General features: G+C 43.1%; 1 protein-coding gene across 6 annotated transcripts in view; it reads right to left on the bottom strand.

Annotated features, from left to right (window-relative positions):
- The window catches only part of HAUS3 (HAUS augmin like complex subunit 3), a 108101-nt gene that overhangs the window by 39609 nt on the left and 41001 nt on the right, over window positions 1-27491 (bottom strand). For 5 of the 6 annotated variants that reach the window (XR_005833437.1, XR_005833438.1, XM_040625092.1 and 2 more), the window contains 6 exons: window positions 24757-24914; window positions 21901-21969; window positions 20076-20136; window positions 19325-19389; window positions 1716-1799; window positions 1311-1406 (listed from right to left, as the gene is read on the bottom strand). Coding sequence is in view for 4 of the 6 variants with exons in the window: in XM_040625092.1 (XP_040481026.1) it covers window positions 1311-1406; window positions 1716-1799; window positions 19325-19389; window positions 20076-20136; window positions 21901-21969; window positions 24757-24914 (533 nt within the window). In the remaining 2 variants the exon portion in view is untranslated. Of the gene's footprint in view, window positions 1-1310; window positions 1407-1715; window positions 1800-18270; window positions 19390-20075; window positions 20137-21900; window positions 21970-24756; window positions 24915-27491 lie in introns of those variants that run through there. The other variant, XM_008705777.2, reaches the window with a different exon arrangement.

The raw sequence follows: 27491 nt of genomic DNA, 5'->3' as shown, positions 1-27491 counted from the left end.
ACATGGGGACCGTCAGAAGGCAAGGAGCTCTGGCAGGGCCGAGATAGGCAGAGCGTGCCGTGCTGGAGTGGCCATGTGCATAGGGACGGAGGCTGCTGCTAAGTCAAATGCTGGACACGGCACAGAGAGCACAAGCTGGCACCCCCATAGCCGGCTCTGACCGTAGCGACACAAGTCCCCTGCAGGGGAGCCTGGGTGGCTCAGTCGGTGAACCACCTGCTTTCAGCTCAGGTCGTGATCTTGGGGGTCCTGGGCTTCCTGCTCAGTAGGGGGCCTGCTTCTCCCTCTACTACTCCCCTCCTCCCTGCTCATGCTCTCTCTCAAATGAATAAATAAAATCTTAAAAACAACAAGTTCACTTACTGATCTCCATTCTGCATGCTTTCACGAATATTACTGGATTCTGAACATCTATTTATACTCTGCCATTCTTTTTTTTAAAAACATGTATCTTTTAAAGATTTATTCATTTATTTTAGAGAGTGAGCAAAAGAGGGAGAGGCAAAGGATCCCAAGCAGACCCCCTGCCAAGCGCAGAACCCAACTCAGGGCTTGATCCCACTATCCCAAGATCACGACCTGAGCTAAAATCAAAAGTTGAGGACCCCCAACCCACTGAGCCACCCAGGTGCCCCTATACTCTGCCACTGCGACAGAGTAGACCCTCATTCCTCCCTGTTTATACAACAGGCTCCTCTCCGGGGAAAGGTAGCTCAAATTTTCTAAAATAAATCTAGGGGGACGCCTGGGTGACTCAGTTGCTTAACTGTCTGCCTTCAGCTCAGGTCATGATCCCGGGGGTCCTAGGATCAAGTCCCATACAGGGTCCTTGCTCAGCGGGAAGTCTGCCTCTCCCTCTGCCTGCCACTCCCCCAGCTTGTGCTCTCTCTCTCTCTCTCTCTCTGACAAATAAATAAATAATCATAAAAAAAAAAAAACCTTCCACATCTATATTAAAAAATAAAATAAATCTAGGAAAGGAGAAGACTGACAACCCTCCCCATTTCTAGCTTCTGGCAGCCTCTAGTTTCTAAGTGGCTGTGATTGGATTGACAACAATTTGTTTTCAGAACAAAATTCCACCTAATTGTCCTTTGCAGTAAGTGAAGTCAGTGGATTGCTTCTGGAAAACTGTACCGTCTGCCTCTTTCTCACGGTTCATACTAGGAGGGCAGCCTTGCGGGGAGCACCTCGTGGGAGCACCTGCCGCACAGCCCACTGCAGGGGGCACGGGCGAGTCTGAGGGTGACTTGCACGTGGTGCAGGCGTGCTACTGTCTCAAAAAGAAAGGGGAAAATTTTTGAACTTACCACGGCTTCTGATGTGGATGGGAGTCTCTGCAGCCCCGTTCTGGGAAGAGTCTCCCTGGGACTCAGCGGGGGCAGCTTTAGCTTGCCGAAGAGGACCTTCAACAAAGCAGTGACATGTGATGAGCGGGTCTCAGATTTGAGAGAACCTGAACGTCACTGCCACAGCCACAGCCACAGAAGGCCCACCCAAGTAGATGCTACAAACACCCAAATTCTGACTTCATACTTTTCTTGGATTTACAGGCTTTGAAGGAATGAATCTCAATGTGAGAAAACATGGGGAACTTATATACTTTCCAGATGATCAACATAAAATAATACTTATAAATTCAAAATAAATCACTCTTCAACCCCTGCTTCTTAAGCAGATTTTATTTAAAAAAAAAACACAAAATTTAGCTTTACCTCTCGAAGTTGATTATTACTTGTTATAAGAAACTGCTCTCCTGCAACAAAATGGGCTTCTTGCTCCAACTCCTTGAGACGAGACTGTGAATGGGACACAAAATCTCACTAATGTTTTTCACAATGTAAGATTATTTAATTTGCTCATCAAACTGTTCCCCAAAAAAGTTCTTACAAAAGTAAAAAATAGCCTACAATTTACTAAAATAGACATTAAAAATATATACTTTGACTCATAGTGGGAAACTTAGGCTCATAGAATCATCCTCTCCCAAACCTAAGGAAGCAAATGAAAGAAGCAAAATAGGAAATAACATACCAAAATAAGGGAAAGAATGACTTCTCCAGGAATATTACTACTAGAAAAGGGATCTAGCATCATACCACAAACTCGAAAGCATCCAAAGTATCCCAAGGTAAAGGAGGTAGGACCAATGACCTTGTAGGGCCCTCCCACCCAGCAGAGACAGCAGCCACAGGGGACACGAGGGACCATGCTCTGAACAACCACACGCAACCACATGGGACACAGCCTGGCTTGAGGGGTGGGAGGTACGGATGGTCTAGGTGAAAAAAAACCTAACCGTACCCTATGCAATGGCTGACGCAGTGCGGAGTGGAGCAGAGCTGAATTTATAAGCCCGTGGCCCCCTTGCCACTTCTGTCAGAAGAAAAGTAGAAGGAAGCCAGGACTTAAAAACGTAATTATAAAAGAAAACAGAGAGCAGAGGCTAAACCAACCCACCGTGGTGAAATATCATCTGCATTCTATCCTTCATCAGACGAGGATGGCCTTGAGGCTGAAATTTTGAAAGAAGTTACAAAGAAGGTCCGGTGAAGTTAGGAGTAGGACAAGTCTGATACAAGAAAACAGTACCTAGGCGTAAAGAAGAAGCCAGAAACACTTGCCTCGGTTAAAGTATGCCAAAACTCAGTCGTCAAAGAAACAAGTGAGAAAAAGGAAACAAAAGAACAGAGCATTAAAGGACAGATAATGGGTCCCTTCAGGTATAAGCTGTACCTTAGGGAACAAAAACTCCAGCAATAAACTGTTTGAGCTTCAAGTTAAAAAGGCACAGTAACCTTGCATATTAATGCACCCCTCGTGTTCAGGCACAAAAGGAAATGGATAAATATAAACAGAGAAAAACAAAAAGCCAGTTTCTTAAAAGAAACAAAACAAAACATAAGCCTCTCTTCAGAGCAGGAATACATACAAACTACAAAGCAACAGGCAGAACGAGGGGGCAGCCCAGCTGGACCCTGGGGCCAGCGGCCAGGCCGGGGCCCCCCGTCGTGCCATGAAGCAGGGACTGCAAGCCCTCTGTTCGTGAGAGGAAGCTGGGCCAGCTTGTATCAGTTACCTGCTGCCACATGACAGACCAAACACACTTCCACGAATCAGCACCTTGGGTGGGGCTCAGCTAGGTGCAGGTGCTGGCTGCTTGGCCGCATGGGTAGATTCATTTCAAATTGCTGCCCATTTAAAAATTACGTTAACTGGCTTTTTCTTATTGATAGGAGTTCTCTATTATAGTCTACACAGGAGTCCTTTGTCATACGCATGAAAGTACAATCAAAATCCCAGCAGGGTTTTTAAAAAAGTAGATAAAAGAATTCTATATGGCAATGCAAAGAACCTAAGACTGGACAATACCATATAGAAGAAACACAAAGATGGAAAACATGCCATAGGGTATTAAGACGTATTTTTACAAAGCTACCGTAACTAAGGCAGGGCAGTATTAGCACAGGATAGACAAAAACAAAAAAACAAACAAAAAAAACCCCACGAAACAGAACAGAGTCCAGAAAAAAATCCACATTACACGGTGTTAAAATCAAACACACATGGAGCCTTGAAAATTCCCTAAGCAGACAAAACCAGTGTAGTCCGACAGGCAACGCTTCATTTAGTCTATTCTGCAAGATCGGCGAGGCTAACTTGATCTGGGTCACTTCTTGCTTATGCCTCTGAAAATCATAAGTGAATCTCAAATTGTGCCCCCAAATCCTAATGCAGTAGTCCACAACTGTGAAGAATAACCAGCCCCTGCCTCCACACCATACAAGTTGCTTTATAACAATAAACCTCTGAGCCTCACTCCATGGCTTGGTTTGAGTGCTCCTGGTTTGTAAACTGTCTTTTTGGTGTGTGCACAATTAAGTTTTGAAATTACTACTTCAGTGTTTCACTGGTTTTACTTCTGTTTTTCTCTGAACTTTTGACAGCAGTGATCTGACTTTTGACACAGATGTTACTGTAATTCAGTAGGGAAACAATGGTACTTTTAATAAACAGAAATCAACTTGGAGAAAAAATCTTAACCATACCTAATACCATATAGAAAAATTAATGTGAAATGAATGGTAGGCTTAAAATAATACAGCTTATAGAAGAAAACATAGAAGAATATCTTTACTAGAAGGCAGACAAAAGATATCAGCACACAAAAATTCTTAAACATTAAAAAAAATGGTTCACTGGACTTCATTAAAATAAAGAGATTCTGTTCACCAAAAAATACCACTATTAAGAGAGTGAAAAGATAAGCCATAGACACAGACTGAGCTGGAAAGTATTTTAGGTTCTATGGGCCACATATGGCTCCCGTCACATATTCTTCCTTATGTGTTTGTCTTTTAAAAATTGTAACAACCACTCTTAACTTGTACGCCATATAAAAATAGGCCACAGGATGGATTTGGCCCACAGACTATTGTTGGCCAAACCCTGGACTGGGAGAAAGAATTTTCAATATATATTTAAAAAGACTTGCATACAGAATTTATTGCAAGGACTCACATACAGAATATATAAAGAACTCCTACAATCAATATGAAAAATTCAGTTAACATAAATTTCAAAATGGGTGAAGTCTTTGCAAAATTATCACAAAAGAATACATCCAAAATGCCATCAAGCATATGGAAATGCCCTCAATATAACTGATCATCCAGGAAATGCAAACTAAACCCACAATGTAAATCCACACAGTCCATTGTAAATGTACAATGACAGACCCACCAGAATGTCTAAAGTGAGAAAGACTGGCAGTGTGCGCTGGTGAGGATGTAGCAAACGGGACCGGAAAAGGTCATGACCAATTCCAAGAGGTCTTTGGAAGTACCTACTACCACCTGCACACACCCTGTGATCCAGCAATTCCACTTCAGATAGAAAACCAAGAGACAGGAGCACTCACATCCACCACAGTTTATGCACATGAATATTCACAGCTGCTGTGAATACAGTGCCTACCAATGGGAAGGATGTAAAGAAGCCAAGACACATTCTTAAATGGGTGTTACACAGCAAGTTTTATTGGAACCCATGTCTGCTAAATTCACCAACCAAGCAAATCCCATAGACAGAATGTGGGCAAAAAAAGCCAGAACCAAAGAGCCCACACTGTGTGGTTCCATTTACATGAAGTTCAAAATCACTTGAGTCAGATGAATGCCTCTCTCTGGGGGTACAAACTAGGAGGAGACAGGAAGGAGAAGACTTCTGGGTGCTTGAAATATTCTGTATCTTGCTCTGGGTGGAGCCACATGCATAGGTATATATGTAAAAACATGTCAAGTTATTCACTTACAATTTACACCAAGGAGATTCTGGGAAGATGGCAGAGTAGGAAGCACCCGTCGGTGAGAAACAGCCTCCCACCTGGACCACAGTGGCAGGGGCAGAAACCATTAGATGCAATAGCCATTTTGAATGGAGGAGTCTGTTGAAGGCTTGTAACTTCTAGGCTTGGAAGGTAAATTGCAGCTACTTTTGGTCTATTTCAGCTCTTAGCACAGTAGCAGTGACCCATCCCCATCTTCCACCCCCAGCCACACAGCAGGCAATCATCCACCTGTTTCTGGAACAGTGTGCAGAAGCCAGGGTGTGCAAAAAACCCCAGTCCTCCAAATAGTGGGGATCTGGGCTCTGACTGCTAATTTTAATAACACAGGTACAGACAAATAGGCAGGCAGTCATTGTTGTTGCCCCTCCTCACATTGTTGTAAGACCCTCTCCCTCCAGCTGAACAGACTTTCAGGGGAATTAAAGGGCCAGCACCCTTTTACATCCCCCTTCATTTTTCACTTTTCTTCCCTTTGGGAGCCGGAAATTAAAGACAAGGATGTTTGACAACTACTGCTTATGCAGGGAAAATGAGAAACAGACTGTGTATGCCCAGGAAAAATCTTAGAAAAAAACATGAGAAGACCTTAAGTTTGCCCCTCAGGCTGATCTTTAGCACAGAGATAGCCTACATCAATAAAAAACCCAAAGCCAAAAACAAAAACACTAATACAAAACAGCAAACCCTGTGGTAGGGGGAGAATATGATTTCCAGACCTACCACATTATCAGATTTGAATGTCCAGTATTCAATAAAAAATGTCAAGGCATATGAAGAAAAGCATCCCATTCAAAGGGAAAAACAAAACAAAACAAACCATCAACAGAAACTGTCCCTGGAAAAGACCCAATGGCAGATCTACTAGACAAAGACATTAAAACAACTGTCTTAAAGATGCTGGAAGAACTGAAGGAGGATGTGAAGAAAGTAAAGAAAACAATGTGTCAGCAAAATGCAAATAATGATAAAGAGAGAGAAAACCTAAAAGGAAATAAAAAAGAAATCCTGGAGCTGAAAAGTACACTAACTGAAAGAGAAAATTCCTTTGGGGGGTTCAACAGCAAATTTGAGCAGGCAGAAGAAAGAATCAGTAAACTTGAAGATAGGACAATGGAAATTATTGAGGCTGAGGAACAGGCAGAAAATAAATTGAAGAAAAGTGAACAGAGTCTAAGGGACCTGTGGGACACCATAAAGCAGACTGGCATATGCATTGTGGGCATCCCAGATGAGGAGAGAGAGAAAGGGGCAGCAAAAATATCTGAAGAAATAATGGCTGAAATTTCTCAAATTTGATGAAATACATGAAAATAAACATCCAAGAAGCTCCATGAACTTCAAGTAAGAGGAACTAAAAGAGATCAACACTAAGGCACATTATAATCAAAGTTTCAAAAGACAGATGATGACAAAGTTTCAAAAGACAGTTCAAAAGATGAACAGATAATCTTGAAATTAGCAAGAGAGAAGTGTCATCACATATAAAGGATCCTCAATAAGGTCAGTGAAGCAGATCTCTCATCAGAAACTATAGAGGCCAGAAGACAGGAGGCCAATATTTTCAAAGTGCTTAAAGGAAAAAACTGTCAACCAAGCATCCTGCATCTGGCAAAACTGTCCTTCAATGTTGAGGGAGAGACTGAGACATTCCCAGATAAAGAAAAGCTGAGGGAGATGTGATCACTACCCCTGCCCTAGAAAAAATGCTCAAGGAGTCCTGCAGGGTGAAATGAAAGGATACTAGACAGTATATCAAAGCCATATGGAGAAATAAAGATCTTCAGAAAGGTGAACGTGTGGACAGTTATAATAGCTAGTATTATAATAACAATCTGTCACTGCACTTTTTGTTTTCTCCATACTTAAAAAAAAATTATGAGTGTAAAAGCTAGTATTACTGTAACTTTAGTTTGTAACTCCAAGTCATGTTTCCTACATAATTTAAGAGACATATTAGTTTATGTTTGGGGCACACAATGTATAAAGATATAATTTTGTGGCATCAACAACTGAAAGGGGTGGGGACAGAGCTGTAAAGGAGCAGAGATTTTGCATGTTATTCAAGTTAAGCTGTAATAAACTCAAATTAGAGTGTTATAATGTTAGGATGTTAAATGTCATCCCCATGGTAACCACAAAGAAAATAGCTATAGAATATACACAAAAGAAAATGAGAAGGGAATTTAAACCATTCACTACAAAAAAAGCAACTAAACACAAAGAAGACAGTAATGTAGGAAATGAGAGATGAAATATCTATAATGCACATAGAAAACAGCATAATGACAGAAGTCAGTCCCTCCTTATCAGTAATTACTTACATGTAAATGGATTAAACTCTCCAATCAAAAGACAGAGATTGGCAGAATAGATAAAAACACATGATCCAACTATATGCTGTCTATAAGAAACAAACTTTAAATTCAAAGATACAGACAGGCTGAAAGTACAAGGATAGAAAGAGATATGCAAATAGTGACCCAAACAGACCAGGGATGGCTATATTACTATCAGAAAAAATAGACTTTAAATCAAAAATGGTTATAAGGGACAAAGGATGACATGTATGTGATACATGCAGCAATTGTTATACAACAATTATACACATTTACACACCCAATGACAGACGATCAAAATATATGGAGAAAAAACAGAACTGAAGGGAGAAATAAACAATTCTACAATAGTTGTTGGGAGACTTGATTACTCCACTCACAACAACCGGTAGAACAACCACAGAGAAGGTAAGGAAACAGAAGACTTAAACAGCACAAGAAACCAATCAGATCCAACAGACATGCAGAGCACCACCCAGCAACAACCACACACATGCACACAGGACATTTTCCAGGACAGAACATATGTTAGGCCACAAATGGCTCAAGAGATTTCAAAAAATAGTTATTATACAAAGCATCTTCTCTGACTACAACAGGATGAAGTTGGAAATCAATAACAAAAGGAAAACTAGAAAATTCATGAAACTGTGGAAATTAAGCAAATTATTTTTATTTTTATTTTATTTTATTATTTTTTTTAAAGATTTTATTTATTTATGTGACAGAGAGACAGCCAGCGAGAGAGGGAACACAGCAGGGGGAGTGGGAGAGGAAGAAGCAGGCTCATAGCGGAGGAGCCTGATGTGGGACTCGATCCACGTACGCCAGGATCACGCCCTGAGCCGAAGGCAGACGCTTTAACGACTGCGCTACCCAGGCGCCCCTAAGCAAATTATTTTTAAACAATCAAAGGATCAAAAATAAATCAAAAGGGAATTTAGAAATTACTTAGAGATGAATGAAAATGAAAACACAACATAACACAACTTATGGGATGCAGCAAAAGCAGCAATAAAGGGGAATTTTATAGCTATAAATGCTATAAATATTATAAATATTAAGAAAGATCTGAAATCAATAACTTAACTTTACAACTTAAAGAACTAGAAAAAGAACAGACTAAACCCAAAGGTAGGAAAAGGAGATAATAAATATCAGAACAGATAAATGAAATAAATAGGGAAACAAGAGAGAAAACCAATGAAACCAAAAGTTAGTTCTTAAAGAAAAAAGAAAATTGACAAATTTTCACTAAATGGACTAAGAAAAAAAGAGAAAACTCAATTATTAAAATCAGAAATGAGAGTGGGGACATTATTTTACAAAAATAAAAAGAATTACAAGAGAGTAGTATGAATGACTGTACATCAACAAATTGGATAACCTAGATGAAATGGATAAATTCCTAAAATCACAAAACCTATCAAAATTAAATCACCAAAAAACAGAAAATCTGAATAGTCCTATAACTAGTAAGGAGACTGAATCAATAATCCATCTCCCAACAAAGAAGAGCCCCAGATCATTAGCTTCACAGGTGAATTCTACCAAATATTTAAAGAAGAACCAATACCAATCCTTCATACACTTTTCCAAAAAAATGGAGAGGAGGGAAGACCACTTCCTAACTCATTCTATGAGATCAGCATTACCCCGATACCAAAACCAAACAGAGACACAAGAAAACTATAGACCAACAACCCTTATGATTATTGATGCAAAAATCCTTAACAAAATACTAGCAGTATATTAAAAGGACTATACACCCCAACCAAGTGGGATTTAGTCCTGGAACGGAAGTATGGGTCAATACATTAAAACTGATCAATGTAATATGCCACATCAACAGAATGGAGGGGGTAAAAAAAATACAAGATCCTGTCAAAAATCATTTGACAATATTTAACACCCTTTCATGATAAAAACACTCAACTAACTAGGAACAGAAGGGAACTACCTCCACATAATAAAAACCATATAAGAAAACCCACAGGAAACATCATACTCAATGATCAAAGACTGAAAGCATTTCCTCTAAGATGAGGAAAAAGGCGAGGTTGCTTGCCTTCACCATTTCTATTCAACATGGTACTTCAAGTTCTGGTCAGAGCAATTAGGCAAGAAAAAGAAATAAAAGGCATCCAAATTGGGACAGAAGAAGTAAAATTATCTCTGCAGATCATATGATTTTATGTGTAGAAAACTCCAGAGTCCACACCAAAAAAAAAAAAAAGAAGAAGAAGAAAAGCAAAAACAAAAAACAAACAACTTTTAGAACTTTGAAACTCAGCAAAGTAGCAGGATACAACATCAACACACAAAAATTGGTTGCATTTCTACACATGAACAATCTGAAAAGGAAATTGTAAAAACAATTCCATTCATAGAAGCATTAAAGAGAATAAAATACTTAGGAATTAACAAAGGAGGTGAAGGACTTATACAATGAAAACTATAAAACACTGCTGAAATAAATTTAAAAATAAATAAGTGGAAACACATCTCATGTTCACGGATTGGAAGACTTAGCAAAACTACTCAAAGTGATCTACAGATTCAGTGTAATTCCTATCAAAATCCTGAAGACCTTTTTTTCAGAAATAGAAAAATCCATCCTAAAATTCATACAAAATCTCAAGAGACCCCAAGTAGCCAAAACAATCTTAAAAAAAAAAAAAGAAAAAATGTGGAGGACCCATACTTGCTGATTTCAAAATTGACTACAAAGCTACACTAATCAAAACAGTGTGTACTGGCATAAAGTCAGACATAGAGACAAAGAATAGAATGATGAGCCCAGAAATAAACCCCTTGCTTATATGGTCAAATGATTTTTGACAAGCATGCCAAGAACATTCAATGGAGAAAGTACAGTCTATTCAACAAATGGTGCTGGGAAAACTGGACATTCACATGCATAAAAATGAAGGTGGACCCCTACCTCACATCATATACAAAAATTAACTCAAAATGTACCAGGGACCAAATGTAAGACCTACAACAATAAAACTCTTAGAAGGAGACACAAGACAAAAGCTTCACAATATTGGATTTGACAGCTATTTCTTGGATATGACAACAAAGGCACAGGTAACAAAAGAAAAAATTTTAAATTGGACTACGAAAATTTAAAAATTTTGTGCATCAAAAGACACTATCAACAGGGCCTTTTGCCTCCTGTTGTCTTCTGGCACCCCTACGTCTGGCCTTGTCGGTGTAGTTGGCCAGCTTATTGAGGAGCAAGGATTCCATGGGGTTGCTGCTCTTTCTTACTTCAGAGAAACTGCCTCTCCACTTCCACTTTGTTGAAGCAAGGGCTGTTTTTTCTCCGGTTTCCATCTCCCAGGCTCCCATCTCCCGGGCTCGGACAGTCGGGCTTGCCCTCCTGCAGGCCGGTCCCCTGAGTCGAGCTGGATAGGTACCAGACCAAACTAACTAACCACGGAATCAGCCTGAGACTATAAAACAAGGGGCACGGCCTGGGACCCAGTCAATAATTTGGGCTCTGGAAACCCCGCAACCTCTCTTCATCAGAATGACAAGAAGGAGAAGCCCCCCCCAGCAAAGAAAAGACAGTGATTCTGTGGCCTCTGCCACAGAAGTAACGGATATGGATGTAACCAAATTATCAGAAATGGAATTCAGAGTAACGATGGTCAAAATGATGAGTAGAATTGAAAAAACTATTAACGAAAAGGTTACTGAGAATATAGAATCCCTAAGGACAGAAATGAGAGCGAATCTGACAGAAATTAAAAATTCTATGAGCCAAATGCAGGCAAAACTAGAGGCTCTGACGGCCAGGGTCGCAGAAGCAGAGGAACGGGTTAGTGAATTGGAGGATGGGTTAATAGAGGAAAAAATGAAAATAGAAGATGGTCTTAAAAAAATCCACGCCCACGAATGTAGGTTACGGGAGATTACTGACTCAATGAAACGATCCAATGTTAGAATCATCGGCATCCCCGAGGGGGTGGAGAAAAACAGAGGTCTAGAAGAGATATTTGAACAAATTGTAGCTGAAAACTTCCCTAATCTAGCAAGGGAAACAAACATTCGTGTCCAAGAGGCAGAGAGGACCCCTCCCAAGCTCAACCACGACAAACCTACGCCACGTCACGTCATAGTGCAATTCGCAAATATTAGATGCAAGGATACAGTATTGAAAGCGGCCAGGGCAAAGAAATTTCTCACGTACCAAGGCAAAAGCATCAGAATTACGTCAGACCTGTCTACACAGACCTGGAATGAGAGAAAGGGTTGGGGGAGCATATTTAAAGCTCTTTCAGAGAAAAACATGCAGCCAAGGATCCTTTATCCAGCAAGGCTGTCATTCAGAATTGATGGAGAAATAAAGACATTTCAGAATCGCCAGTCACTAACCAATTTTGTAACCACGAAACCAGCCCTACAGGAGATATTACGGGGGGTTCTATAAAAGTAAAAAGGCCCCAAGAGTGATACAGAACAGAAAGTCACAGCCAATACAAACAAAGACTTTACTGGCAACATGGCAACATTAAAATCATATCTCTCAGTAATCAGTCTTAATGTAAATGGTTTGAACCATCCCATAAAACGCCACAGGGTTGCAGATTGGATAAAAAGAAATGACCCATCCATTTGCTGTCTACAAGAGACTCATTTCGAACCCAAAGATGCATTCAGACTGAGAGTAAGGGGATGGAGTACCATCTTTCACGCAAATGGACCTCAAAAGAAAGCTGGGGTAGCAATTCTCATATCAGATAAATTGGATTTTAAACTACAGACTATAGTTAGAGATGCAGAAGGGCACTATATTATTCTTAAGGGAAGTATTCAACAAGTGGATATGACAATTATAAATATATATGCCCCCAACAGGGGAGCAGCAAGATACACAAGCCAACTCTTAACCAGAATAAAGAGACATATAAATAAAAATACATTAATAGTAGGGGACCTCAACACTCCACTCTCAGAAATAGACAGAACACCCTGGCAAAAACTAAGCAAAGAATCAAAGGCTTTGAATGCCATACTCGACGAGTTGGACCTCATAGATATATATAGAACACTACACCCCAGAACCAAAGAATACTCATTCTATTCTAATGCCCATGGAACATTCTCAAGAATAGACCATGTTCTGGGACACAAAACAGGTCTCAACCGATACCAAAAGATTGAAATTATCCCCTGCATATTCTCAGACCACAACGCTCTGAAATTGGAACTCAACCACAAGGAAAAATTTGGAAGAAACTCAAACACTTGGAGACTAAGAACCATCCTGCTCAGGAATGACTCGATAAACCAGGAAATCAAAAATCAAATTAAACAATTTATGGAGACCAATGAGAATGAAAATACAACAGTCCAAAACCTATGGGATACTGCAAAGGCAGTCCTAAGGGGGAAATACATAGCCATCCAAGCCTCACTCAAAAGAATAGAAAAATCTAAAATGCAGTTTTTATATTCTCACCTCAAGAAGCTGGAACAGCAACAGAGGGACAGGCCTAATCCACGCACGAGGAAGCAGTTGACCAAAATTAGAGCTGAAATCAATCAAGCAGAAACCAGAAGTACAGTAGAGCAGATCAACAGGACTAGAAGCTGGTTCTTTGAGAGAATCAATAAAATTGACAGACCACTGGCAAGACTTATCCAAAAGAAAAGAGAAAGGACCCAGATTATTAAAATTATGAATGAAAAAGGAGAGGTCACGACGAACACCATTGAAATTGGAAGGATTATTAGAAATTTTTATCAACAGCTATATGCCAATAAACTAAGCAATCTGGAAGAGATGGAATCCTTCCTGGAAACCTATAAACTACCAAGATTGAAACCGGAAGAAATTGATTCCTTAAACAGGCCAATTAATTATGAAGAAATTGAGTCAGTGATAAACAACCTTCCAAATAACAAAACTCCAGGCCCGGACGGTTTTCCTGGGGAATTCTACCAAACATTCAAAGAAGAAATAATACCTATTCTCCTAAAGCTATTTCAAAAAATAGAAACAGAAGGAAAGCTACCAAACTCATTCTATGAGGCCAATATTACCTTGATCCCCAAACCAGGCAAAGACCCCCTCAAAAAGGAGAATTACAGACCGATTTCCCTAATGAATATGGACGCCAAAATCCTCAACAAGATACTTGCTAATAGAATCCAACAGTACATTAAAAGGATTATCCATCACGATCAAGTGGGATTCATACCTGGGATGCAAGCGTGGTTCAATATTCGCAAATCAATCAGCGTGATACATCATATCAACAAGAAAAGACTCAGGAACCATATGATCCTCTCAATCGATGCCGAAAAAGCATTTGACAAAATACAGCATCCTTTCCTGATTAAAACCCTTCAGAGTGTAGGAATAGAAGGTACATTTCTCAATCTCATAAAAGCCATCTATGAAAAGCCTACTGCAAATATTATTCTCAATGGGGAAAAGCTGGAAGCCTTTCCCTTAAGATCAGGAACTCGACAAGGATGCCCACTCTCGCCACTATTATTCAACATAGTACTAGAAGTCCTTGCAACAGCAATCAGACGACAAAAAGGGATCAAAGGTATTCAAATTGGCAAAGAAGAAGTCAAAATGTCTCTCTTTGCAGATGACATGATACTCTATATGGAAAACCCAAAAGAAGCCACTCCCAAACTATTAGAAGTTATAGAGCAATTCAGTAACGTGGCGGGATACAAAATCAATGCTCAGAAATCAGTTGCATTTCTATACACGAATAACGAGACCGAAGAAAGAGAAATTAGGGAATCCATCCCATTTACAATAGCACCAAAAACCATACGTTACCTTGGAATTAACTTAACCAGAGACGTAAAGGACCTATATTCTAGAAACTATAAATCACTCTTGAAAGACATTGAGGAAGACATAAAAAGATGGAAAGATATTCCATGCTCATGGATTGGAAGAATTAACATAGTTAAAATGTCCATGCTACCCAGAGCAATCTACACTTTCAATGCTATCCCGATCAAAATACCGAGGACATTTTTCAAAGAACTGGAACAAATAGTCCTTAAATTTGTATGGAAACAGAAAAGGCCCCGAATCTCCAAGGAACTGTTGAAAAGGAAAAACAAAGCTGGGGGCATCACAATGCCGGATTTCGAGCTGTACTACAAAGCTGTGATCACAAAGACAGCATGGTACTGGCACAAAAACAGACACATAGACCAATGGAACAGAATAGAGAGCCCAGAAATGGACCCTCGGCTCTTTGGGCAACTAATATTTGATAAAGCAGGAAAAAACATCCGGTGGGAAAAAGACAGTCTCTTCAATAAATGGTGCTGGGAAAATTGGACAGCTACATGCAAAAGAATGAAACTTGACCACTCTCTCACACCATACACAAAAATAAACTCCAAATGGATGAAAGACCTCGATGTGAGACAGGAATCCATCAAAATTCTAGAGGAGAACATAGGCAGCAACCTCTACGACATCGGCCAAAGCAACCTTTTTCATGACACATCCCCAAAGGCAAGAGAAACAAAAGATAAAATGAATTTATGGGACTTCATCAAGATTAAAAGTTTCTGCACAGCCAAGGAAACAGTCAGAAAAACTAAGAGGCAGCCCACGGAATGGGAGAATATATTTGCAAATGACACTACAGATAAAGGACTGGTATCCAAGATCTACAAAGAACTTCTCAAACTCAATACACGAGAAACAAATAAACAAATCAAAAAATGGGCAGAAGATATGAACAGACACTTTTCCAATGAAGACATACAAATGGCTAACAGACACATGAAAAAATGTTCAAAATCATTAGCCATCAAGGAAATTCAAATCAAAACCACACTGAGATACCACCTTACGCCAGTTAGAATGGCAAAAATAGACAAGGCAAGAAACAACAATTGTTGGAGAGGATGTGGAGAAAGGGGATCCCTCCTACATTGTTGGTGGGAATGCAAGTTGGTACAGCCACTCTGGAAAACAGTGTGGAGGTCCCTTAAAAAGTTAAAAATTGAGCTACCCTATGATCCAGCCATTGCACTACTGGGTGTTTACCCCAAAGATACAGACGTAGTGAAGAGAAGGGCCATATGCACCCCAATGTTCATAGCAGCAATGTCCACAATAGCTAAATCGTGGAAGGAGCCGAGATGCCCTGCAACAGATGACTGGATTAAGAAGTTGTGGTCCATATATACAATGGAATATTACTCAGCTATCAGAAAGAACGAGTTCTCAACATTTGCTACAACATGGACGGCACTGGAGGAGATAATGCTAAGTGAAATAAGTCAAGCAGAGAAAGACAACTATCATATGATTTCTCTCATCTATGGAACATAAGAACTAGAATGATCAGTAGGGGAAGAAAGGGATAAAGAAAGGGGGGGTAATCAGAAGGGGGAATGAAACATGAGAGACTATGGACTATGAGAAACAAACTGAGGACCTCAGAGGGGAGGGGGTTGGGGGAATGGGATAGNNTATTGCATGGTGCACTGGGTGTTATACACAACTAATGAATCATCGAGCCTTACATCGAAAACCGGGGATGTACTGTATGGTGACTAACATAATATAATAATAAAAAAAAAAAGACACTATCAACAGAATAAAAAGGCAAACCATAATGGGAGAAAATATTTAAAATCATGTATCTGATAAAGAATTACTATCCAGGGGCGCCTGGGTGGCACAGTCGTTAAGCGTCTGCCTTCGGCTCAGGGCGTGATCCCGGCGTTATGGGATCGAGCCCCACATCAGGCTCCTCCGCTATGAGCCTGCTTCTTCCTCTCCCACTCCCCCTGCTTGTGTTCCCTCTCTCGCTGGCTGTCTCTATCTCATCAAAAAAAAAAAAAAAAAAAAAAAAAAAAAAAAAGAATTACTATCCAGAATATGTAGAGAATCCTAAAACTCAACAAGAAAAATTTAACAACCCAATTCAAAAATGGGCAAAGGACCTGAATAGACGCTTTACCTAAGAAGATACACAGATGGCCAGTAAGCACATTAAAAGAGGATCAATATTACTAATCATTAGGGGAATGCAAATCAAAACTACAGTGAGATAGCACCACCTCACACTCATTGGGATGGCTATTATAAAGGGATAAAGAAAGGGGGGTAATCAGAAGGGGGAATGAAGCATGAGAGACTATGGACTATGAGAAACAAACTGAGGGCTTCAGAGGGGAGGGGGCTGGGGGAATGGGATAGACTGGTGATGGGTAGTAAGGAGGGCACATATTGCATGGTGCACTGGGTGTTATACGCAACTAATGAATCATCGAGGCTTACATCGGAAACCGGGGATGTACTGTATGGTGACTAACATAATATAATAAAAAAACATTAAAAAAAAACACTCAGAAAACAACAGGTATTGGTGAGGATGTGGAGAAAGTACACTTACGCACTCTTAGTGGGAATGCAAAATGGTACAACCGCTGTGGAAAAAGTACAGTAGTTCCTCAAAAAATTAAAAATTACCGTAAGATCTAGCAATTCACCTTGGGGTACATACTCAAAAGAACTGAAAGCAGGGCCTCAAAGAGACATCTGTACACCCATTTTTATAGCAGCATTACTCACAATGGCTAAAACATGGAAGCAACCCAACTTGCTTACATCCACTGGCAGATGAATGGTAAGCGAAATGTGGTACATACATTCAACCTCGAAAAGGAAGAAAATTCTGCAACACGCTACAACAAGGATGAATGTTGGAAGACATGCTAAGTGAAATGAACCAGTGACAAAAAGGTAAATTCTGTGTGATTTGACTTACGTGAAGTACCTAGAGCAGTCAGATCATAGAGACGGAAACCATAATGGTGGCTGATAGGAGCTGGGGGGAGGGGAGAGCAGACAGTGACTGTTTAAGGGGCACAGAACTTCAGTTTTACATTTCTGGGGATGGATGGTGATCATGGCTGTACAACCATGTGAATGTATTTAATACCACTGTACTGTCTAATCAGAAATGGTTAAAATGGTAAGTTTTATGCTAAAAGTTACACTTCATCACAATAATTAAAAATATTTGTACTATGCACTATATGCAATTTCTTTCTCAAAAAGTACATGAAAAGAAAAAATCAGGTGGATTATAAACCTAAACAAAGGCTAATAAAAACAGCTTTTAAACATAACACATGAGAATACTTCATGAGCTTGACATAAGGAAAGCTTTCATGAACAGCATACAAAAACCACTAACCATAAGGACAAAGATTGGTAAATTACGCTATATTAAAAATTAATGAATTTCTATTTGTCAAAGACACCATTAGAAGAGTAAAAAGGTAACACAGAGAGGGAGAAGGTATATGTAACAGGCTTGTAATTGGATTATACCAAGATGTCCTATAAATTAGTAAGGGAAAGACAGAGCCCTCCATATAAAAATGGGTAAGAAACCTGAAAAGATATTTTACCCAAGAGAAACTCCTAATAGCCAATGATGATATGAAAAGCTATTCCATCTCATTAGTAGTCAGGAAAATAGAAATTAAAGTCATAACAAGATACCATTATGTCCCCACTAGTAGGGCTGCTCCTAAAAGCCTGGTGTTCCCATGGAGGTGAGGACGTGCAATGGCAGGACCCTCTCCGTGTGTGCTTCTGGCGGTGTGACTTCGGAAAGCAATTCAGTGCCCCTTACTAAAGCTGGGGAGACATGCTCCAGGGAGCAGCGTGGTTTGTAAGGGCTGCAAGCTGGCCACACCCCAGATGCTATCAGCAGTGGAACAGGGGGTGTGATGGAAGACTAAGTACCAAGCGACACGGGACATGGGTGGAGCTGAGACTCGGAGGCGGAGGGACAGCAGTCAGAGGACCACTAACTCAGAGTTCCAAAGAAAAGCCAAACGCACCGTTTAGGCACTGAGGTGGAAAACTGCAAAGGAAACCAAAAGCAACAACACAGTGACTCCAGAAGTCAGGGCAGAGGTTACTTTTGGCAGCAGGAAGAAGTTCTGATAGAGGAAGGGCACACAGGGCTTCCAGAAATTCTACACTATGACCTACATGATGGTTATATCAGAGTTTCCTTTAAAATAACTTACATGAAACATTTTAATACATTTTTCATGCATCTCTATGCACCCTCTGTATTTTTAATTTTTGGCAGAAAGTTTCGTTCTTGCTTTTTAAAAAAGATTTTATTTATTTGAGAGAGAGAGAGCACAAGCAGGGGGAGCGGCAGGCAGAGGGAGAAGCAGAGTCCCCTCTGAGTGGCGATCCCGATATGTGACTTGATGCCAGGACCCTGGGATCATGACCTGAGCCGAAGGCAGATGCTTCACCAACTAAGCCACCCAGGCACCCTGTTCTTGCTTTTTCAAAGAACCCAAGAAAGCCATGAATTACCCTCACCAAACTACAGGGGGATGTCCTTGTGAGAAGAGACTGACTTTTGAGAAGTCGGAGGGTCCATGAAACCCTGTAAGTGCCGTGGAGCGAGCGTCCAGCTGCCATGCCTGTTTCAAGCCCAGCAGGGCCTAACACTCCCCTGCACACGTCAGAGACAGGAGGCTTCAGCGTCAGTCTGGCATGAGTGAGGAAAGGAGGAGGAGGGGAGGAAGGACTTACAGGCAGAAGAGAGCTAACCGGCACCACGGTTCTGAAATAAGAACTCACCCCCAGAAGTGCTGAAGTCCTCTCCATTTCTTCTCGGTCCACCTGAATGCTGTGGCTTTCCATCACTGTGATTCAAACATGAAAGCAGATGAAACTTGCATCAATGAGTCATTTCTGTGAAAGGCTCAAGGGCAAGGACAATAATGACAGTGCATGCCGCGACCACCTCGACCAACTGTCCATGAGGGTCAGTGCTGGAGCCCAGCAGTGGCGGTGGTGGGGATGCGCCCTGGCCAGCCACACGGGATGGAGTCACCTCAGGCCCCGTGGGCTGCAGAGCGCTGGGCCAGGTTCAGCTCCCCTAGTGCCCAGCAGGACCTGGGCAGAGTGGGGACTAAGAGGCAAAGGCAGAGGAGGGCCCTGCACCCCTTGTCCTGGGGCCTGTCCCGAGGGTGGGGGGGCTGACAGCACGCCGCCAGAACGAACAACTGCCATACAGAACACACCACAGGCTCATCCCACACTGCGGCTCCCAGGAGCATGGGGCTGCCGCTTGGCCAGGGTACCCGGCAGAATCACGCGGTGCAAAAGGGATCCCATGTGACCAGAGGTCAGAACCTTCTGGTCCTTCTAGGTCAACAGGTGATGCTATCCAACCCCTCTAGTTACAGAGAGGGAAATAAAGGGCTTGCTACCTCTCAGTGCCCACATGACACACTGCCTGCCCCTAATAAGAGAGAAGCAGCTGCTCTCAAACAATGTCAAGAATTCCCTAGAAACAGGACTGTCCATTGTCTTTATGGTAGCTTACCTGCTAAAATTGGTATCAAAGGAAGCTCCAAAGTACAAAATAGTTGCCATAAACCATAAACCTGTTTTGTAGGAAGAAATGATACCAATGTTACTTTTAAATTATTTCTACCTGCTGAACAGCCTACTTGATTGCACAGAGGTGGAATTTGGCAACTCCTAAGTGAGAGGTGGCTCCCCCCCAACAGCCGCCCTTCCACCGTCCTCCTTCCTAGTAAAACTCCTATTTCCTTCAAGTATCCTATTTCATTACCAAGACCTCGTAGAGATATTTAGAAATATCAGGTAGGCTAAACCCCACTACCAATTTTCTTTAATCTTTCTCATTTTTAAAAATTTTTAAAAAAGATTTTATTTATGTATTTGAGAGACAGACAGCGAGCATGACTGGGGAGGAGTAGAAGGAGAAGCAGGCTCCCCGTGGAGCAGGGTGTCTGATGTGGGGCTGGATCCCAGGATCCTGGAATTATGACCTGAGCTGAAGGTATGAGACCTTAACCGACTGAGCCACCCAGGAGCCCTAATCTTTCTCATTTTTAAGTATGATGTAGGTATTTTTAGACTTTTAGCTTTCCATTTTAACTTCAGAATAGGTTTACTGAATTCCCAAAAGTTTAGCTAGAATTTTCATTGGTTTTTGCATTGGCTTTATAGATGAGTGTGGGGAGAGGTGAAATCTTTATGAGGTCACCTCCTCCAAGAGTATGAAATGTCTCTGCTTTTATTCAGACCATCTCCATGCCTCTTCTCGGGGCTTGTCATGTGTGTCCCTTCCTGCTGCCATCTGAAAGCCTTTGGCTTCGCCTGTGCCTCTGCTGTGCTCTCGCCCTGCTCCCCCAGGCCCCGTGCCCTACACTTTGCCCTCGGGGAAGGGCAGACGTGCTCTAGGCCACCACCTGGCTCCTCCTCAGCTCTTGGGCTGGTTTTGCCCATTTGCAGCAGTAGGGGAGGGAAATGGGCTTCCTCTCTCCTGCTGGACTCTTCCCAGCAGCCCACAGTCCTGGGCCTGTAGCCACTGTGCCTGGTGCCTGGCTCCTGACCGGCAGCCCCTGCAGGGCCTCCACTCTCCCCGGATCCTGGTGACAACTTCCCCTTCAAGCCCATCAGTGGAAAAGCTTCCAGCCAGTGCTTGTCTCCGAGGCTTCTCCATCCCTTGCTGGCCCCCCACTCCTGGCCTCACCTCTGTACCCAGTCCCTTCCTTCAACTCTTCTTGATTGTTCTGTGAATGCGCTCTGCTTCCCAATGAGATTCTGAGTAGAGCTGTGTCCATCTCCCTATTGAACTAAAATAAACGCTCACCTTTTATGTTAACTGCAGCATTAGAAACATTCCAACTGAGGAGCCCCTGAGTGGCTTCAGTGGGTTAAGCATCTGACTTTGGCTCAGGTCATGATCTCGGGGTCATGATCTCAGGATCATGATCTCAAGGTCTTGAGAGCAGGCCCCGAATCGGGCTCTGCCCACTCAGTGGGGAGTCTGCTGGAGATTTTTTTCTCCCTCTCCTTCTGCCCCTCTCCCTACGCATGCTCTCCCTTTCTCTCTAATAAATAAATAAAATCCTTAAAAAAAAAGAAACATTCCAATTGAATTGGTATCTTTTAAAAATGCTACAATTGTTAGCCTACAGAAAACATTTTTAAAACTTCAGGTCTTCTCATGCAGACTATCCTTCTATGAGTGATGCACAAGTTACCCTGTCCTGAGAACTCACTGCTCCGTCTCCTGCACACTCAAAGACGCTGAGCGTGGATGGGAGTGAAAGACGCTCTTGGGGAACAGTGAGCAAGAGTGCCTGCCAACCTCAAGTTACAGTAAGACGCCTTGCCTTCAACTGGGAACAAAGGCCCATCGTAAGTCTGTAGAGTATCTTCAGGTTCACACGTACATTCTGATTCTTTAAAAGATCAAAAGAATGAAAGATTAGGCAAACTTGGCAGCGATGTATATCACAACCTAGGCAGTGACACAACCCACAAAAATGGGCACTAGCTAGGTGGCATGAGTCTTTCCATAGCAGACATGACGCAGAGGTGGCATCACCAAATACCTCAAGCGGGCGAGCTCCCATGCTACAGAACAGCCTTCTCATTGGGCAAAAATGCAAGCTACCTGGAGCCTCACATTTTCCCCCAACCCAGTTTTCTCCTTATTTTACAGGACCCACAAAGAAGTGTCCAAGGTGCAAAGATCGCAGTGTGGTAGAGACAGAACTGCACCCTCCACGCACCCCAGCAGGCTGAGGAGCAACGCGACCACCCTCGTCATCTGTCCTCACCCGGACGACACCCCCAGAGGCCTGAGCGTCCTGAGGGGCAGGGCATGAGCTGCAGCCCCCAGCAATCCGTCGACCCTCGTCCCCTGAACACCTCACTCTGCCAAATGACTCCCCACACTCCACTTTTGGCCTCAAGGCCCCAAACCAGAGAAACCCCAGGATGAGGAGCCAGCAGTGGGCTGATATAGCCTGGCATTTGTTCTGTCATCATCCCTAGCCTTGGCTCTCCCGGACAACTGCTCTGGGGGCACCGTGAGCAGACTGCCCACTCCCGCCCGAACAAGCTTCCTACCAGACAGAGCTGACAAAGCGACTCCCACTACAAATGGTTCTCCAGCTGGGACTTCCCCAAGATAAGACTGAGCCCCAGGGTGGGACCAGTACCTTCGTGACAGAGCCCCTGACGCAGCTCCTCCTCCCCTGCACCTTCCTTCCCATTCTCAAGATTCCCTCCCGCTCCCATGCTGCTCCCTCTGCCCAGACTTCCCCTGCATTCTCCCAGACAATTCCCATCACCTCTTCAGAGTGGCACAATGTGGGCCTGGCTTTCCCCTCCCACCCCTCACGCACTGCATGCCTCCACAACGGACACATTTCTAGCCAACAGGATTTGAGCACAAGTTCACGGAGGCTGCTTTTCTTCCTGGAGCGTGCCGAGGGCCTGGGGTGAGGCAACGGCACTCGGGCAGTAGTGGGACTGGCAGAGTCCACAGCACCATGAGCAGCTGCTCCCACCTGGGTGCAGGGCCCTGGCTTCTTGACAGGGAGAAAACACACCTCTGCGACTGGTGCTTTGCTCCCTGCCGCCACTCCCATTCCTAGACGCACTAGAAAGAAACTAGACTTTAGAGTCAGAAACCCACGCGGAGCCTGGGTGGCTGAGTCGGTTAAGCGTCTGCTTTCGGCTCAGGTCAGGATCCTAGGGTGCTAGGATGGAGCCCCGCATCGGGCTCCTTGCTCAGCAGAGAGCACACTTCTCCTCTCCCTCTGTCTCCCGGCTAGTGCTCTCACTCTCTCTCTGTCAAATAAATAAATAAAATCTAGAAAGAAAGGAAAGGAAGGAAAGGAAGGAAAGGAAGGAAAGGAAGGAAGGAAGGAAAGGAAGGAAAGGAAGGAAAGGAAGGAAAGGAAGGAAAGGAAGGAAAGGAAGGAAAGGAAGGAAAGGAAGGAAAGGAAGGAAAGGAAGGAAAGGAAGGAAAGGAAGGAAAGGAAGGAAAGGAAGGAAAGGAAGGAAGGAAGGAAGGAAGGAAGGAAGAAAGAAAGAAAGAAAGAAAGAAAGAAAGAAAGAAAGAAAAAGAAACCCACGCTTTGAACCACAGCCTCAACTTGACCTTGAGCAAGGTGCATGCACATTGACCTTTCTGCACCTTGGCCTTCTCATCTATAAACTGGGACTGATAGTGCTGAGGTGGGCACGTCCCTGTTTCACTGACAGTGTCTTAGCTGCTGTTTGAGGAAGTTCCCTCCCTAGCATCCTACGATCACTAGAACTCACTTCCATGCCCTGTCCCCCAGCCAAGGGGCACACATGTGGCACAGTGAGGGACCTCACTGTGGGTCTTCGACAAAAGTGACACGTGGCTCACTGCTGGCCCCGGGGCCTGAGGGCTCACGTCTTCCCACGGCCTGCTACTGCTTTCCCTCTGGGTCTGTGAGCTCCCCCATATTCTCTGACACATCTCTTAAAATTAAGGGAGAGTGAGTTTCCACATCTGTACCCCCAAGTTCCCATCTGACTCAGACCCTCCCTCTCAGATGGCACAGGATGAAGGGCATAAGTGAGCAGACCTGCCCTAGCCTCAGGGACCGCAGGTCACCGGCTGCCCTGCCCTGGTGGCTCCCACCCCACAGCCAATCCTCGCGCTCCCTGAGCCCCCGGCACGCTCATCCCGCTGTGCTTCTCGTGGGCTGCTGTTGATTTGCAAGCAAGAAGCCTCAGTGGAGTAGCCCAACTGTAGCCCACGATGCTCCCCCTGGGCCACCTCTTCGGGGGCCGGGCTCCAGAGCCGTGAGCACTACGGCTTCTACAGACGCGATTCCTAACAATTGGGTGCGTCTCCAGGACAGGGCTTGGAAAGACACACCTGGGCACATGGACCGGGGTGTGGCCACAACCTCAGCCGCAGAGGCGGGGCCACCAGCACTACGAGCAGCTCACAGGGCACAGAGCACGTGGCTCTCTGACCCCAGAGGGTCCGTTTGGAAGAATCACACCGTGAACGGACTTCCCAGGAACGGTTTCATGAAGGAACAGATGTCAGGGTAAAAAGCATTTGTGCGGAATAAATAAAAATGAATGTCAGCAATGTTCTTTTTACTACTGGACTGTTTATGAAGTGGAAGAGGTTTCTAGGAAAAAATTCAGGTTAATTAAGGTTGATAAAGCTTTATCTTAACACAACTCACCACCACATTTCTTGAGGAATTCCCATATGTGCTGTTCACTTTAACAGAGATGGAGCTTTCAAGGTATTTTGCCACTAAATCTTCAAAAGAGGGCGCAGCATCCCCAGGATCTATGAGCCATGCGGCAATTCTGGGGTCGAGCCCTACAAAATGAACAACTGCAGAGAAAAAGGCCATTTGATCACTCACGGAAACTGAAGAACCGTCCTTTTCCCTGCCCTTACAAGGTTCTCGAGGGTCAAAATAATAATAATAATGATAATAATTATTATAATAATAATGTCACCCCCTCAAGTTACGGTGGTGAGTGCCGAAGGGATGCTCTGCCCTTCCTGAGGAACTTGGAGCCTTTGGTACAAGCAGCCTCCACGACCCAGGTCCCACACAGGCAATCTCCCTGGGGAACTGACCCCAGACAGCCAAAGAGGGGGACTGAACTAATGTGGAACTGGGACCTCAAAAATGTTCAGAGAGGTGGCGGTGAGAACCCCCAGTCACTCTTCTGGCCTCCTCTTCCCCACCGGCCCCCCGCCCCTGATCCCCAGCTTTCCGACCCTGCATCTCTCACTGAGCTCCTTCCTAGGCACCCTGACCCCTCTTCAGGGTGTCCAGGAACCCAAATCTTGTGAGTAGGAGAAAGAGCATAAGCATCTTCATTGTTGAGTTCGGGGGGGGGGGCGGTATCAGGCAGTGTGTGTGAGGACAGAGACACCTGGCATTTGGGGCATTTCCCTTGACGGGAGGAAAATCCGAGAGACCGCGCCCCCCATCTTTGCTGCCTTGGGATGTGTAAAAAGAACCAAGCACAAGGCCACCCCTGGAGCTTGAGCAGTCACTGCCCCTAAGTATAGTTTTCTCATCCAAAATCCCAGGGAAGAGGTTACTGTATGTCTCTGTGACATATGGGAAGATGCTTTGTGAAAAATAAAAATGACATTTGCTGAATAAGTTTTAATACCAGAGTATGGTACTAACTAAACACGAACAGAGGAGCTATAAAAGAGGGGGGAGGCTGATAAACCAAGAGATAAATCTGAATTCTAAGTGATTGCATTTTCAAGTTGCTTTAACATTTTTTAAAAGATTGATTTATTTTAGAGTGAGAGAGAGCACAAGTGGAGGGAGAGGGAGAGAGAGAGAGAGAGAGAATCCAAGCAGACTCTGCGCTGAGCATGGAGCCTGACGTGGGGGCTTGATCTCAGGACCCTGAGATCATGACCTGAGCCAAAATCAGGACTCGGACACTCAATCAACTGAACCCCCCAGGTGCCCAAGTTACTTTAACATTTTGAATAACGCTACATAAAAATAAGAGTTTGCTTTTAAACAAAACTGAAGTCTTAGATCACAACACACTAAATATTATATTTTCTGGCATCTTTAAATTATGCCAGTCTAAGAGATTTATATTTGCCAACACACCCAGTATCGTGACTTTTTTGTTTGATGTCTGGGAAGTCCCTGATGCTGGCAGATTGCAAACCCTGGCTGACACTGGCAGATTTAGAACCCTGGCTTGGGCAACACCGGCTGGCACTCTTGGAGCTGCACCCATGTCGGCGGTGCGTGACCCGACCCAGCACTGTCTGGCAATGCTAGCTCACCCAGGCAGACTAGTTCACTCTACTTGCCTTTTCAAAGTTCTAATGGTCCAAAATTAAGGCTCTGCTCACATTCTTGAAAACTCCTGGGGAAGGTCTGGTGGTAATGGGAGGGACTGGGGGCTAGTTCCTGTAAACTCCTCCACCTCACATACTAAAGCCCACCGGGACAAGGTCCAACACTGGGCAGAAAATGCCAGTAGTTGAAAGAGAAATGCCAACAAAACAGATTTAAAATGAGCTAAGAAAATCTGAGAAAATGATAAAAGTGCTGAAAAATAAATAAATCAGAATTTAGAAATACTTGGAAATTAGGTGACTTAGAAAACTATAAAACTGAACAAAGAAATGAGAGGGTTCAGGAAATAAAACAAAAAAAAAAACACATTTCACAAATAAAAGCTAAACTGGCAATTCACAAAAGCCAATCAATGCAATAGATAATGTCCTTTATAAAAAAAGACAATGGAAAAGAAGAATTTTTTTAAAAAAGAAAGGAGATTGGAAACAGATTCTAGATGAAGTGATAAATATGAAAGAGCAGAGAAGTAGATCCAACATATGAAATGAGCTCAAACATAACAAAAAAGAGAACAACCAGATATCATGTACCCCTGACAGAAGGACACACTACGACCTAGGGTCAGGGCCGGGCTCACGACTTAGTCCTGCCCCCCCCCAGTCAGGCCTGAAATCCAAATGAGCAGCTGGACCCAACTGCCAACGTACAAGAAGTAGAAGAGCAAGAGGAAGGCGTTAAACAGCAAGAGGGGTACATTCTGAAAAATCCAGATGCTGGGAGATCCTACACAACAAACAAGCTGGTCGTATCCACAAAGTCAAAATAACTACAGGAAAATAAAACAGGGAGAAAGAACAGATAAATGAAAAAAAAGAAACAAGAAACATATCACACCTATCCTGGCTTTGGGATAACCTAACTCTAACTTTTGTTTGGATCCCAAGTCACACAAACTGTAAAAAAATAAAAACAAACAAGATACTTAGAGACAACTGGGGCAGCACACACACTGACTGAATATCTAATAACACTGAAAGATTACTACTAATTTGTGGGGGAGATGATGATGGCATCATCTTAAAAATAACCCTCATATTTCACCACATAATTAA

This window comes from Ursus maritimus, unplaced genomic scaffold (assembly GCF_017311325.1).
Source record: "Ursus maritimus isolate PB19 unplaced genomic scaffold, ASM1731132v1 scaffold_8, whole genome shotgun sequence".
Lineage (NCBI taxonomy): Eukaryota > Metazoa > Chordata > Mammalia > Carnivora > Ursidae > Ursus > Ursus maritimus.
This window is presented reverse-complemented; position numbering and strand designations above follow the sequence as displayed.